General features: G+C 35.6%; 1 protein-coding gene across 1 annotated transcript in view; it reads left to right on the top strand.

Moving 5' to 3' along the window:
- LOC121378922 (structural maintenance of chromosomes protein 5-like) overlaps positions 1 to 14,735 on the top strand; it is a 49,304-nt gene extending 34,569 nt beyond the window's left edge. Inside the window, exons 19-25 of the mRNA XM_041507311.1 lie at positions 5,787 to 5,909; positions 6,829 to 6,954; positions 8,460 to 8,555; positions 9,357 to 9,584; positions 11,433 to 11,612; positions 13,272 to 13,367; positions 14,371 to 14,735. Coding sequence (XP_041363245.1) covers positions 5,787 to 5,909; positions 6,829 to 6,954; positions 8,460 to 8,555; positions 9,357 to 9,584; positions 11,433 to 11,612; positions 13,272 to 13,367; positions 14,371 to 14,505 — 984 coding nt within the window. The 3' untranslated portion in view covers positions 14,506 to 14,735. The remainder of the gene's footprint in view (positions 1 to 5,786; positions 5,910 to 6,828; positions 6,955 to 8,459; positions 8,556 to 9,356; positions 9,585 to 11,432; positions 11,613 to 13,271; positions 13,368 to 14,370) is intronic.
- The last annotated feature ends 1,533 nt before the right edge of the window (positions 14,736 to 16,268 follow it).

A 16,268-nucleotide genomic window follows, 5' to 3' on the forward strand; every position in this document is an offset into this window, starting at 1 on the left:
AAAGAAATGTCACTTACTACATGTAGGTATACTCACAGCAAACACAAAGTAATCTATTGTGATAAAGAAATGTCACTTACTACATGTAGGTATACTCACAGCAAACACAAAGTAATCTATTGTGATAAAGAAATGTCACTTACTACATGTAGGTATACTCACAGCAAACACAAAGGTAATCTATTGTGATAAAGAAATGTCACTTACTACATGTAGGTATACTCACAGCAAACACAAAGGTAATCTATTGTGATAAAGAAATGTCACTTACTACATGTAGGTATACTCACAGCAAACACAAAGTAATCTATTGTGATAAAGAAATGTCACTTACTACATGTAGGTATACTCACAGCAAACACAAAGTAATCTATTGTGATAAAGAAATGTCACTTACTACATGTAGGTATACTCACAGCAAACACAAAGTAATCTATTGTGATAAAGAAATGTCAGTTACTACATGTAGGTATACTCACAGCAAACACAAAGTAATCTATTGTGATAAAGAAATGTCAGTTACTACATGTAGGTATACTCACAGCAAACACAAAGGTAATCTATTGTGATAAAGAAATGTCACTTACTACATGTAGGTATACTCACAGCAAACACAAAGTAATCTATTGTGATAAAGAAATGTCACTTACTACATGTAGGTATACTCACAGCAAACACAAAGGTAATCTATTGTGATAAAGAAATGTCACTTACTACATGTAGGTATACTCACAGCAAACACAAAGTAATCTATTGTGATAAAGAAATGTCAGTTACTACATGTAGGTATACTCACAGCAAACACAAAGTAATCTATTGTGATAAAGAAATGTCACTTACTACATGTAGGTATACTCACAGCAAACACAAAGGTAATCTATTGTGATAAAGAAATGTCACTTACTACATGTAGGTATACTCACAGCAAACACAAAGGTAATCTATTGTGATAAAGAAATGTCACTTACTACATGTAGGTATACTCACAGCAAACACAAAGTAATCTATTGTGATAAAGAAATGTCACTTACTACATGTAGGTATATGTAGGTATACTCACAGCAAACACAAAGTAATCTATTGTGATAAAGAAATGTCACTTACTACATGTAGGTATACTCACAGCAAACACAAAGTAATCTATTGTGATAAAGAAATGTCACTTACTACATGTAGGTATACTCACAGCAAACACAAAGGTAATCTATTGTGATAAAGAAATGTCACTTACTACATGTAGGTATACTCACAGCAAACACAAAGGTAATCTATTGTGATAAAGAAATGTCAGTTACTACATGTAGGTATACTCACAGCAAACACAAAGTAATCTATTGTGATAAAGAAATGTCAGTTACTACATGTAGGTATACTCACAGCAAACACAAAGGTAATCTATTGTGATAAAGAAATGTCAGTTACTACATGTAGGTATACTCACAGCAAACACAAAGTAATCTATTGTGATAAAGAAATGTCAGTTACTACATGTAGGTATACTCACAGCAAACACAAAGGTAATCTATTGTGATAAAGAAATGTCACTTACTACATGTAGGTATACTCACAGCAAACACAAAGGTAATCTATTGTGATAAAGAAATGTCACTTACTACATGTAGGTATACTCACAGCAAACACAAAGTAATCTATTGTGATAAAGAAATGTCACTTACTACATGTAGGTATACTCACAGCAAACACAAAGTAATCTATTGTGATAAAGAAATGTCACTTACTACATGTAGGTATACTCACAGCAAACACAAAGGTAATCTATTGTGATAAAGAAATGTCACTTACTACATGTAGGTATACTCACAGCAAACACAAAGGTAATCTATTGTGATAAAGAAATGTCAGTTACTACATGTAGGTATACTCACAGCAAACACAAAGTAATCTATTGTGATAAAGAAATGTCAGTTACTACATGTAGGTATACTCACAGCAAACACAAAGGTAATCTATTGTGATAAAGAAATGTCAGTTACTACATGTAGGTATACTCACAGCAAACACAAAGTAATCTATTGTGATAAAGAAATGTCAGTTACTACATGTAGGTATACTCACAGCAAACACAAAGGTAATCTATTGTGATAAAGAAATGTCAGTTACTACATGTAGGTATACTCACAGCAAACACAAAGTAATCTATTGTGATAAAGAAATGTCAGTTACTACATGTAGGTATACTCACAGCAAACACAAAGGTAATCTATTGTGATAAAGAAATGTCACTTACTACATGTAGGTATACTCACAGCAAACACAAAGTAATCTATTGTGATAAAGAAATGTCAGTTACTACATGTAGGTATACTCACAGCAAACACAAAGTAATCTATTGTGATAAAGAAATGTCACTTACTACATGTAGGTATACTCACAGCAAACACAAAGGTAATCTATTGTGATAAAGAAATGTCACTTACTACATGTAGGTATACTCACAGCAAACACAAAGGTAATCTATTGTGATAAAGAAATGTCACTTACTACATGTAGGTATACTCACAGCAAACACAAAGTAATCTATTGTGATAAAGAAATGTCACTTACTACATGTAGGTATACTCACAGCAAACACAAAGTAATCTATTGTGATAAAGAAATGTCACTTACTACATGTAGGTATACTCACAGCAAACACAAAGGTAATCTATTGTGATAAAGAAATGTCACTTACTACATGTAGGTATACTCACAGCAAACACAAAGGTAATCTATTGTGATAAAGAAATGTCAGTTACTACATGTAGGTATACTCACAGCAAACACAAAGTAATCTATTGTGATAAAGAAATGTCAGTTACTACATGTAGGTATACTCACAGCAAACACAAAGGTAATCTGTTGTGATAAAGAAATGTCAGTTACTACATGTAGGTATACTCACAGCAAACACAAAGTAATCTATTGTGATAAAGAAATGTCAGTTACTACATGTAGGTATACTCACAGCAAACACAAAGGTAATCTATTGTGATAAAGAAATGTCACTTACTACATGTAGGTATACTCACAGCAAACACAAAGGTAATCTATTGTGATAAAGAAATGTCACTTACTACATGTAGGTATACTCACAGCAAACACAAAGTAATCTATTGTGATAAAGAAATGTCACTTACTACATGTAGGTATACTCACAGCAAACACAAAGTAATCTATTGTGATAAAGAAATGTCACTTACTACATGTAGGTATACTCACAGCAAACACAAAGGTAATCTATTGTGATAAAGAAATGTCACTTACTACATGTAGGTATACTCACAGCAAACACAAAGGTAATCTGTTGTGATAAAGAAATGTCAGTTACTACATGTAGGTATACTCACAGCAAACACAAAGTAATCTATTGTGATAAAGAAATGTCAGTTACTACATGTAGGTATACTCACAGCAAACACAAAGGTAATCTATTGTGATAAAGAAATGTCAGTTACTACATGTAGGTATACTCACAGCAAACACAAAGTAATCTATTGTGATAAAGAAATGTCAGTTACTACATGTAGGTATACTCACAGCAAACACAAAGGTAATCTGTTGTGATAAAGAAATGTCAGTTACTACATGTAGGTATACTCACAGCAAACACAAAGTAATCTATTGTGATAAAGAAATGTCAGTTACTACATGTAGGTATACTCACAGCAAACACAAAGGTAATCTATTGTGATAAAGAAATGTCACTTACTACATGTAGGTATACTCACAGCAAACACAAAGGTAATCTATTGTGATAAAGAAATGTCACTTACTACATGTAGGTATACTCACAGCAAACACAAAGTAATCTATTGTGATAAAGAAATGTCACTTACTACATGTAGGTATACTCACAGCAAACACAAAGTAATCTATTGTGATAAAGAAATGTCACTTACTACATGTAGGTATACTCACAGCAAACACAAAGGTAATCTATTGTGATAAAGAAATGTCACTTACTACATGTAGGTATACTCACAGCAAACACAAAGGTAATCTGTTGTGATAAAGAAATGTCAGTTACTACATGTAGGTATACTCACAGCAAACACAAAGTAATCTATTGTGATAAAGAAATGTCAGTTACTACATGTAGGTATACTCACAGCAAACACAAAGGTAATCTGTTGTGATAAAGAAATGTCAGTTACTACATGTAGGTATACTCACAGCAAACACAAAGTAATCTATTGTGATAAAGAAATGTCACTTACTACATGTAGGTATACTCACAGCAAACACAAAGTAATCTATTGTGATAAAGAAATGTCACTTACTACATGTAGGTATACTCACAGCAAACACAAAGTAATCTATTGTGATAAAGAAATGTCACTTACTACATGTAGGTATACTCACAGCAAACACAAAGTAATCTATTGTGATAAAGAAATGTCACTTACTACATGTAGGTATACTCACAGCAAACACAAAGTAATCTATTGTGATAAAGAAATGTCACTTACTACATGTAGGTATACTCATAGCAAACACAAAGGTAATCTATTGTGATAAAGAAATGTCACTTACTACATGTAGGTATACTCACAGCAAACACAAAGTAATCTATTGTGATAAAGAAATGTCACTTACTACATGTAGGTATACTCACAGCAAACACAAAGTAATCTATTGTGATAAAGAAATGTCAGTTACTGCATATAGGTATACTCACAGCAAACACAAAGTAATCTATTGTGATAAAGAAATGTCAGTTACTACATGTAGGTATACTCACAGCAAACAAAGGTAATCTATTGTGATAAAGAAATGTCAGTTACTACATGTAGGTATACTCACAGCAAACACAAAGGTAATCTGTTGTGATAAAGAAATGTCAGTTACTACATGTAGGTATACTCACAGCAAACACAAAGTAATCTATTGTGATAAAGAAATGTCACTTACTACATGTAGGTATACTCACAGCAAACACAAAGGTAATCTATTGTGATAAAGAAATGTCACTTACTACATGTAGGTATACTCACAGCAAACACAAAGGTAATCTATTGTGATAAAGAAATGTCAATTACTACATGTAGGTATACTCACAGCAAACACAAAGTAATCTATTGTGATAAAGAAATGTCAGTTACTACATGTAGGTATACTCATAGCAAACACAAAGTAATCTATTGTGATAAAGAAATGTCAGTTACTACATGTAGGTATACTCATAGCAAACACAAAGTAATCTATTGTGATAAAGAAATGTCAGTTACTACATGTAGGTATACTCACAGCAAACACAAAGTAATTTATTGTGATAAACAAATGTCACTTACTACATGTAGGTATACTCACAGCAAACACAAAGGTAATCTATTGTGATAAAGAAATGTCAGTTACTACATGTAGGTATACTCACAGCAAACGCAAAGTAATCTATTGTGATAAAGAAATGTCAGTTACTACATGTAGGTATACTCATAGCAAACACAAAGTAATCTATTGCCTTCTTCCCCTGTTTGTCTGTCTATTTGTCTGTACCATATATATACATATAGTTTTCCAGAATTTATTTTTACATTGCATCAAAATATAGAGCAGAATTTTTTTGAAAAGCTTTATGTAGAGTCACAGTTCAAGTTTGACTTTCATGGCATTTACATAGTTAAACTTTGTTGTGCTCTCTAGGGGACAGGATTTGCGTTAGCAGTACTCTTAGAACGAGCTTGTTAATTATTCTTGTGTTCTAAAATATGTTTCAATAATTGCAAGTATATTATTGTGAGTCCAGTATTTAGCTGACTAAGACTGTTTATTATTGTGCGTTTCAGAAATGTTTTGAACTCAGTAAGGAGAAGATTCGCCTGGCGTTACAACATGCCGAGTGTTTGCACGAGTTTCACAGTACGGAAATGTTACTGCGGGACCGGTCAGCCTCTCTGCAGACGTTAGAAGTAAGTTATGTTGGCAAAAAGAACCATTTTATGTTGATACATTCATCATGTCAGGAGTATATTTATACGTTGTTATTTACTATTTGACATGCATTTCAGTTTTGTCTCGCTTAATTAAGAAAGTAAGAACTAAGATTACTTTAATATTACTTTTCTGTCTGCGATTTTTCACAAACTGTAAGTCCTAGTTCAATGTAACTGTTTATAGTCACATTCATGAATGTTCATCGCAATGTATGTTAAAATAATTTTAAAATGTATTAAATTACAAAAACAAATTTCTAAAAAAAAGTATATATATTTTAATGTGTTTTATTAAATATTTTAAAAGAATAAATTAATCATAATTTTTTTATTATAATTTCTGTTTAAAAATATTGTTTTTCTTTTTTTTTAAATTAATTCAGTTGTTTAACATACATTGAGATGAACATCCATGGATGCAACTGTGAACGACATTGAATAGGTTTATGGTAGGCGATATATGTATAGAGATTATTATACAAGCTTGTGTGTTGTACTGATTTTACAAAATGACTGTCAGTATTCTTGTGTTGCATGAGCGAAAGCGAGGGTAATACATATATCCTGACACAAGTTTTGTAAAATCAGTACAATTCAAATGCAAATTCTTTATTGTCCACATTATCCATTTTATTTTTATGAATAACAAAAACCATGTCAAAGTGTTTCAAATTAAGGAGACGACGAAATGACGTCGTTTTGGTAAGCGATTACCCAGAGCTAAGACTGGGGAAGCCATGTTATGTTATGATGTCACTTCCCAAAATTACATCATTCGTTGTGCACGTGAAACCATTATGACACAATTTGTGTCATATTGGTTATATGTTCCTGTATACCTTGAACTATGTGTATAATAATAAAACTGTGATATTACTGTTTTTGTCTTCTCCAGAGACAGCTGCATGAGATGAAAGAAAAGTTACGGAACACGAGAGGGATTGCTAAAGGCTTGCTAGAGAAAGCCAAACAAGCAACAAACACAGCTCACGATGAAGAACTCTCAAAGGAGTACAAAATGGTCAGTCCCCGAAGCTTGTGTTTGGTGTTTACTACATTCACTCTCCACAGTCGTGTCATATACCTCCAGGGCTGGGAATTCTTCTCGGATCCGCAGTTTTCCTCTCGTGGAACATTGCGTTTCCTCGCATTTTAATCATCCTTTCCTTCAAAATGTGTCAGATGGCACAGATTTTAACCTAGGATTTCAAGAATTTTTAGGACTCCTCTAGATTTCCTCTTTTTCACAGTTCACCAGTTCCCACCCCTGACCTCACAATATGAATTTGTGCCTAAGGTTGATATTTGTACACTAAGTTTAATTGCTTTAGTCAGAACACAGATGATGGTAAATAGTAGGTGTTTTGCTCAGATGGGCATTAGTACACCACAACTGGTGAAAGGGCATGGTATGTGCTTTCCAGTCTTTTGAAAAGTGCATATAAAAGATCCCTTGCTGCATTAGGAAAAAGTGCTCACTTGATGTGTGGTCGGTTTGGGATCAATCTCCATCTGTGAGCCCATTGGGCTAATTCTCATTCCAGCCAGTGCACCACGACTGGTATATCAAAGGCCATTGTATGTGCTATCCTGTCTGTGGTGCATATAAAAGATCCCTTGCTACTAATGAAATTTTTTTTAAATGTAGCAGGTTTCGTCTCTAAAACTATGTGTCAGAATTACCAAATGTTTGACATCCAATAGCCGATGATGAATAAATCAATGTGCTCTAGTGGTGTTGTTAAACAAAACAAACTTTAACTTTAGGAAAAATATAGCAGGTTTTCTCCAATGACTCTGTGTCAGAATTACCAAATGTTTGACATCCAATTGCCGATGATGAATAAATCAATGTGCTCTAGTGGTGTTAAATAAAACAAACTCTTTTTTTAGAGACAAACACCTGTCTCAATGTTATAGACAAGACCCAGGGTGTGGAGGTGAACAGCCAAAGAAATTGAGAGATAGGAGCAGTTAGTTGAGAAAGAAATAAGATGGAATTAAAAGCAGAGAAAGAAAAGGGAAAGTGGGGTAAAGAAAATGAATATGTAAATAAAAATATCTGACAGAAAGACCAATAACTCTCCATTTGAATAGAGTGCAATAAAATATAATTAAAAAAAAAATAATAATAATAATAACAGCTATGAAAAACCTGGAGGATATTTTGGGAATTCCAGATTTTTAGTGCCACCTAAAAACTGATTCTGTAAAGAAAAATTCACAATAAAACACACATAAACACTTTAATTTTTATCTCGGAAACGAAATCCAATTCTGTAAACTAGAGATTCAGCAACCACATCTGAACAAGTGTTCATTTAAAAAAACAAAATCTTTTGCTAATAGGATACAATTTGAAAAAGCTTCATCTGAAATACCATCCAATCAAATTTTTTAGCATTCAGTTACATTTTTCAGCATCCAGTAGCAATTTCTTGTGTTAAAAACTGGAAATTACTATTTGATCATGTGTAATGAACAGGTATGTACATGTAGATGTTATTTTATTTTGTTTATTTTCAGGCGTTTGAGTGTTACCCGAGCAGTGTTGAAGAGATAGATGCAGCCATCCACGAACGACAAGCGCGAGCTGACTGTACATTCCAGTCTGATGAACGGGTAACTACAAAAACACAGTTCACATACAACACTGAAACAGACCTCACCATTGAAGGGAAACTTTCACTATCGCTCCCGTTCACGTCCCTGAGATTAGTTCCAGGACAGTAATTTTAGCTCACCTTTGCATTTGAATTTTTATATTATTAGTATTGCAGTTGCCATTTAAGGTTATATGAATATCTTAAATGTCTTTCCGTTATCTAAATTATGAGAGCAAAAATCACTCCTCTCAAGTTTTGTTCATGTCGAGGTCGTTAATTAATTACAATGGTATCTCAGAACTGAAATTTAGGAGATAACTGTACTGTGTTTTTCAGATTGCTGACTTGGTTGCATGTTTTTACTGTTGCATATTTTTTAGTGTGTGTGTGATGTGTTGATGGAAAAAATAATATGGGAAGTTTGTAACAGTAAAACCAAAGATCTACATCAGCAAAGTGAAAAATACAGTTGGGTTATCCACATTCTAATTTCAACTGTTTGCTGCTTTTTTTTCTAATAAGAAATCCATATTTTAATAATAGTAGCCATTTCTTAAGTTACAGTAGATTGACTTTGGAAGTTTGTGTTGCCAGTAAAACAGGTTGTGTCATATCTGGGGAAATTGCAATAAATTATCTCTTACTGCTAATGGGGAAAATATAGTGGGATTCCAGTGGCTGGTGATTAATAAATCAAAGTGCTCTAGTGGTGTCGTTAAATGTAACAAACTTTTTAAGTGTAAAAGCACTAATCTAAAAGTCTAGTAAAGGTGTATGTCTAAACAATTTAGTAAAACGTAAAACATGTTGTGTTGAGGTGATCTGTGAGTACCGGAAGAGGAAGGAGGAGATTGCACGGCTGGAGGCGGAGCTGGAGAAGAAGATGGTTGACAAGACGAGCCACCAGGCGGAGATCGAGGACGCCAAACGGCAGTGGATGGAGCCGCTCCAGCAGAAGATTGCCCAGATCAACAACAACTTCGGATACTTCTTCACCTGCATGAAGTGCACGGGGGAGGTCGATCTCAACATTCCACCTAACCCGGTAAGTTAATTATTATTTTTATTTATTTATTTTTTATATCCCACTGCCCCCTTTCATTTCTCTTCCCTGAATTTTATCTCATTTCTTCCCGATCTGGCAACCACTTCTATCTTTCAACTTCTTTCACTGTCGACCTGCACATCCCAGTCCTTGTCTCTCCAATCGTGACAGGTGTTTGTCTCTTGTGGCTATCTCTCTCACCTGCCATTTCACATCAGCTTTTGGCTATGGGCGTAACTCTGACCACTTCAGAGAGTGTTCATTATTTACTTTGGCATTGTAAACCATCTACTATACTCCCCTACTACTGGCAGTCATTAGTGCCGTGGGTCAGACCAGCTTTATTAGCAGCAGAGAACGAGGATGCCAGGTGGGTGCAGGGAAATACACAGAGATTGCACCCGTGGAGGAAGTGCTCAGAACACAGAGTACCAGGTAGGTTTGTTAGTAGTCCTTTACCAGTCCAACCCGAGGGGACTATAGGTTTCATCTCTCTGTCTGTCTAGGCTCACTGAGAATCATTTTGTTTTGGCCAATTTTCAGATATTTAGATTGTTTTTTGAAAAATATTACAAAATGGCTAATTTAAAAAAAAAGAATTATTAGCCAAATGCGAAATGTAGTCACTTTGTATAAAAATTAGCAATTGGCTGATTTGGCAGTGGACAGAGTGAACCCTTTGTCTGTCTGTCTGTCTGTCCAACTGGTAGGGGACATGTATTGCCTTGACAGTACTCTCAGATTTATTGTTTTCAAAATGTTTGTGAAATGCTGTCAGTGGTTTGTAGAAAATGTATCTCAGTTGTTAAATGTTGCTGAATGTTTTTTTTTTAAATGTGTGGACTGCAACTTGGTTGTTTGTGAACAGCAGCTTGAAGGTTTGAGAAATATAATGCAGTTGTTTTATGAACTGTAGCTCGGTAGTTTGTGAACTTCAGCTTGGTTAATTGAGAAATATAATGCGATTATTTTGTGAATTGCAGCTTTGTGGTTTGTGAAATGCAGCTTAAGTTTGTGGTTTATGAAATAATGCAGGTCAGTCTAACAGGAAAATGTCGTTGAAATTGACATTTGAAGTTTTAAGGGACATTTCTTTATTAGTACATATTTCCACCATAACGGACATGCTCATTACAGTGGATATTTTAGTATAACTGACATTTTTATTGCAATAGATATTGCAATACAATAGATATGTTTTGCATTACAGTGAATTGCAGTGTAACAGACATAGGGACGGGACATAGCCCAGTGGTAAAGCGTTTGTTTGATGCATGGTCAGTCTGGGATCGATCCCCGTCGGTGGGTCCATTGGTCTATTTCTCGCTCCAGCCAGTGCACCACAATTGGTATATCAAAGGCTGTGGTATGTGTTATCCTGTCTGTGAGATGGTGCATATAAAAGATCCCTTGCTGCCAATTGAAAAGAGTAGCCCATGAAGTGGCGACAGCAGGTTTCCTCTCTCAATATCTGTGTGGTCCTTAAGCATATGTCCGACGCCATACAATCGGAAATAAAACGTGTTGAGTGCATCGTTAAATAAGACATTTCCTTTCCATTTTCCTGTGTAACAGACATTTTTTTATTATTTTCTAATTATGTGTTTTTAGACTATCCATGAATTTTTTATGGAAGTGATTAATTGTTCCCCATACTTACCGGTAGATTATGGGGACCCATTTAAGATTACCATATTGATACCATATAACTTGCTAAGGGGAGATAAACATTACTCTCCTTGAACTATTTTCAGCAGAGTGATAGGAAGCGAGAGTGATAGCTCACCTTGGACTAATCTGCATAATCTTTTATAAAATGCTGTAATGTGGGTATTGTTTTAATTGCAGGAAGATTATGAAAAGTACGGTGTTCGGATTAAAGTGAAGTACCGCGATGGAGAGCAGCTAAGGGAGTTAACTCAGCACCATCAGAGCGGTGGAGAACGCAGTGTTGCCACGGTTCTCTATCTGATGGCCTTGCAGGAAATGGGGAAATCTCCTTTCAGATGTGTCGATGAGATAAACCAGGTATCATAGGCTCATTTTTTCTTCTGTTTTTTTTCGTCTATTAAATGCTGCAGTACCTGGTTTTTATGTTCAGTCTTTTCTTGATGATGTTAATAGTATATTAATGAAATGTTGAGAAAATTCAGCGGTTCACCCATTAACATTAAAGACACTGCAGAGTTGCTTGCCAACATTAAGATGTTTCAGACTAACAGAACCTTTTAATTGACTACATTACATATAAATACATTTCTTGATTAGACTATTATTGTTAGGTCTTTATGCAGTCTAAGCTTTCTGTTCCTATAAAAGCTCAATTTCTAACAGTTACCCATTGGTACTGGGGGCGGGACGTAGCTCAGTGGTAAATATCTCGCTTGGTGCACAGTCGGTGTTTAGGATCGATCCCTGTCGGTGGCCCCATTGGGCTATTTATTATTCCAGCCAGTGCTCCACAACTGGTGTAACAAGGAAGGAAGGAAGGAAGGAAATATTATATTTAACGACACACTCAACACATTTTATTTACGGTTATATGGCGTCCGATAGGTGTAACAAAGGCTGTGGTATGTACTATCCTGTCTGTAGGATAGTGCATATAAAAGATCCCTTGCTGCTAATCGAAAAGAGTAGCCCATGAAATGGCGACAGCAGGTTTCCTCTCTATATCTGTATGGTCCTTAACCATATGTCTGACGCTATATAACCATAAATAAAATGTGTTGAGTGCATCGTTAAATAAAACATTTCCTTCCTTCCATTGATACTGACGTTGTGGGAGTTAGATCAGTCAGTAGAGTGTTCGCTTGAGGTGATTAGGTTGTAGGATCAAACCACCTCGGTGGACCCATTGTGCTTTTTTTTCACCGTCCCAGTAAGTGCTCCAGGACTGGTTTATTCAAGGCCATGGTATGTGCTGTCCTTTCTGTAGGAAAGTACATATGTAGCAGAAAAATCAACCTCCACTTAAGGGATTCGAACAGCGCTCTACCAAATGAGCTAATAGGGAATTCCGACTAGTTACTGCCAGTAGGAGCACTTTATACCAACACTGCTACACATATAAAAGGTCCCTTGCTACTAATGGATAAAATGTGGCAAGCTTCCTCTGAAGACAGCGAGTCAGAAGTATTGAATGTGTGACATCCAGTAGTCAATGATAAATACATCAATGTGCTCTTGTGGAGTTGTAACAAATAACATTTTGTTACCCAGAGATGAAAGTAATCCGGAATTCCTCTGTTTGTCCAGAGAAGCTACGTTCCGGAGCTGTCAGTTGAACTGTTACATGGTTATAATTGTATTCTTGTGTTAAGAACACCCCCAGTCCCTACATCGGCTCCAAATGTAACGGAAAAATCAACCTCCACTTAGGGGATTCAAACCACAGACACTCAGTACGACAGCGAGTCAGTCAGAAGTAGTCGATGATAAATATATCAAATTCTTGTGGTGTTGTAACAAAATGCTAACAATTTGTTACCCACAGATGAAAGTAATCCGGAATTCCTCTGTGTGTCCATCAACACATGATTTCAATAAGAGACCTTGTAAACAGTATTTTCTAAATTAATAATAACTTACTAAATAGTATTTTATATTAAAATAGAGTATTAAAATTGTAAATTTAGATAGTAAATACTTATTATATTGAGCTACAAAGTACACTGTATGTTACAGGGGATGGACCCTATCAACGAGAGGAAAGTCTTTGAGCTGGTTGTGCAGACAGTTTGCAAGAAGAGCAATTCACAGTATTTCCTCCTCACACCCAAGGTAGGTCGAAATATTAGCAATCCTACTATTAAACTTTGAGGAGAAAGACTTCTTGTTTTTTTAACCTTTCTGACTTATGTTTCCTCTCTGATATTTTGTTTGTGCCTTATTGACTTTTTCCCATCCCAACCAGTGTGCCGCGACTGGCATGTCAAAGGCTGTGGTATGTGCTATCCTGTCTGTTGGATAGTGCATATAAAAGAACCCTTGCTGATAATGGAAACAAATGTAGTGGGTATCCTCTGGACTATGTCAGAATTACCAAATATTTGATATCCTGTATAGCCGATGATTAATAACTCAATGTGCTCTAGTAGTGTCTGTAAACAAAACAAACTTTAACCCTCCAACTATCCTAAAACATTTGTCATATTTACCACGCAAGCTTTTTGCCAGAAAATAATTTGAGGGTACGTAATAAAAACGAAACAGATCATAAATGTCCTTAATAGGTGGTTATAGGTTTGAAATCTTTTGAAATGTGCTTTGATAAATTTTAAACAGCCGTTCTCTTTCAATAATCTTTTTAAAAATTATAAATATTTATTGATTAATTTCCAAAATTTTAGGGTATGTAATTTTACCATTCGTACCCTCCGACAGAAACCCTGCCTTTTACTTTTAATTGATTGTTAATCAGTAATTGATCTGTTTGTGCACACTAATGCTCAGTTACAAGATGTTGTCTGAGTTCCAGTACCGTCCTCGGTGGTGTGGTTAAGCAATCAGACATAAGGCTGGTAGGTACAGGGTTCGCAGCCCAGTACCGCCTCCCACCCAGAGCAAGTTTTAAGGACTCAGTGGGTAGGTGTAAGACCACTACACTCTTTTCTTTCTCACTAACAACTAACCCACTATCCTGGACAGACAGCCCAGATAGCTGAGGTGTGTGCCTAGGACAGCATGCTTAAACCGTAATTGGATATAAGCACAAAAATAAGTTGAAATGAAATGGGTTCCAGTCAGTACAGAGTTTGAGGTTTTATCTCCGTGTTTCTTTCAGCTCCTTCCAGACCTCGACTACGCTGACAACATGTCTGTACTCTGCATCTGCAACGGCCCGCAGATGATGGCTCACACGGAATGGAACCTCCGCAAGTTCCAGCGCCGTCGACAGCGGCTGTCGGAGGAAAATTGATAACCAGTGGACTTACACGTGTGTGTGTGTTGTTTTTATCAGTTTTATTTATGTGATGAATGGCTGTGTGGTATATAGATAGTGTTCTTCAGGCATAGTGTATACATGGTACACTCAAGGTATAGTGTGTGTGTGTGTACTATCAGTGTTCTCGCTGGGTGAAAATTAAAGGAGGGCGGACGTGCAGCACCACACCCTTCAAATTTTTTTTTTACAAAAATGGGGGGGGAGCTTGGTGGTTACCATGTCGTTGTGTGTTGATAGACTTTGTGGAAAGACATGCTCCTTATTTTGATTACAAAAAGTTTATACGAAATACAAGCAGACTCGTCTTTTAACTGAACCAAAGATGTTATCGGTCTGATATTCACTGGCAGTTCCGGTTTTGCTCAAACCGATCAAAGTTTTAATATTATTATTTTAATAAAGATTTCAAGATATACGAAAAACAAAAAAGACATTTGTGTGATCCCTTAATGTCGAAAACATTTTTTGTTATTCCCATCTTCATTGAATGAATCGATCACTGTTATAAAATATTATCGCCAACTGATAAAAAGTAGTTTCGTTTTTGTAGTGGCAGTGTATATATTATTTGGCACCCAAGATGAATGATTTTAATGCCAAACACTACCACTTCCGTTGATTTTATAAGCAGTGATATCCCCCCAAAATGAAAAATTTACAATATGTTATAAGAACTGCTGAATAAACAGAATGACAGAAAGTAAAAATCGTCAGTTACAATCAATTATATCTGTAACTGAGAACAAAATATCAGACGACAGTTAGTGGAAACAAAAGATAGAGTTACCATTCTGATCACGTGACAAATTTGGCGCCAAATAAGTGGGGGTTTTCCAGTCGGAGATTGCCGAATCCATAAAAAAAATTAAAATGTTTTCATTGCTCAAATAAAATATAACTTTTATTGTTTGTATTAAACATACAAATGGATACAGGTGTAGGACAAAATAGAGGCTGTTAAAAATACTATTAAATTATGTTACGGTAACCGTCGTAAATGTTTCGTCAGTTGCTTTTTCGTACACAACGCGGCTTGTTTCCTTTGATGTCCAGTGGGCAGACCAGGGCTCACCCTGGATCAAAAATACCTGTAGCCAAAATATTAGCCAAATGGAATTTTTATTAGCCATATTGAAAATGACGTGGCGTGACGTATATTCGCACTGAGAGCTGTCCTCAGTTCAGCCAAAGAACGTTCTTCCAAACGTTCGCGAACTATTTGATTGGTGTTCGTCGTGTCCATTTGGTTTAACGTGAAGCACACAAACCAGTCTAGCGAATGTTCGGTCTGGCTGAACTCGGCCCTGAACTGGCATGTGTATTCAAATTGATACATTGTCGGTCTGTTTTTATTACTTTGGTTCAAAGATTTTACAAAGTAAAAATAACAAGTTACAGATCTTCCAGACATTGCTGTCATACATATTGAATGCATGCCGTTAAAATTAATAACCGTGATTATTAACATAAGAAAACATTATAAGGCCAACGCTGTATTCTGCATGACACCGTTTCTCGTTACCGGTCGCGAGATGGCTATTACGCTAATTGAATATTTGGTAGTATTATTATGTTTGAGGTGTCGGATAGATTATGTAACCGTTTGTTCACATCAGAAGACAGAAAATGGCTTAGCCAAAATTTTAGTCACTTGCAAATTTTATTAGCCATTTGTTTTAAAAATTAGCCAATGGCTGATTTGGCTACCGACAGCGCGAGCCCTGGCAGACTGATCG

This window comes from Gigantopelta aegis, chromosome 2, assembly GCF_016097555.1.
Source record: "Gigantopelta aegis isolate Gae_Host chromosome 2, Gae_host_genome, whole genome shotgun sequence".
In the NCBI taxonomy this organism is placed as follows: Eukaryota; Metazoa; Mollusca; class Gastropoda; order Neomphalida; family Peltospiridae; genus Gigantopelta; species Gigantopelta aegis.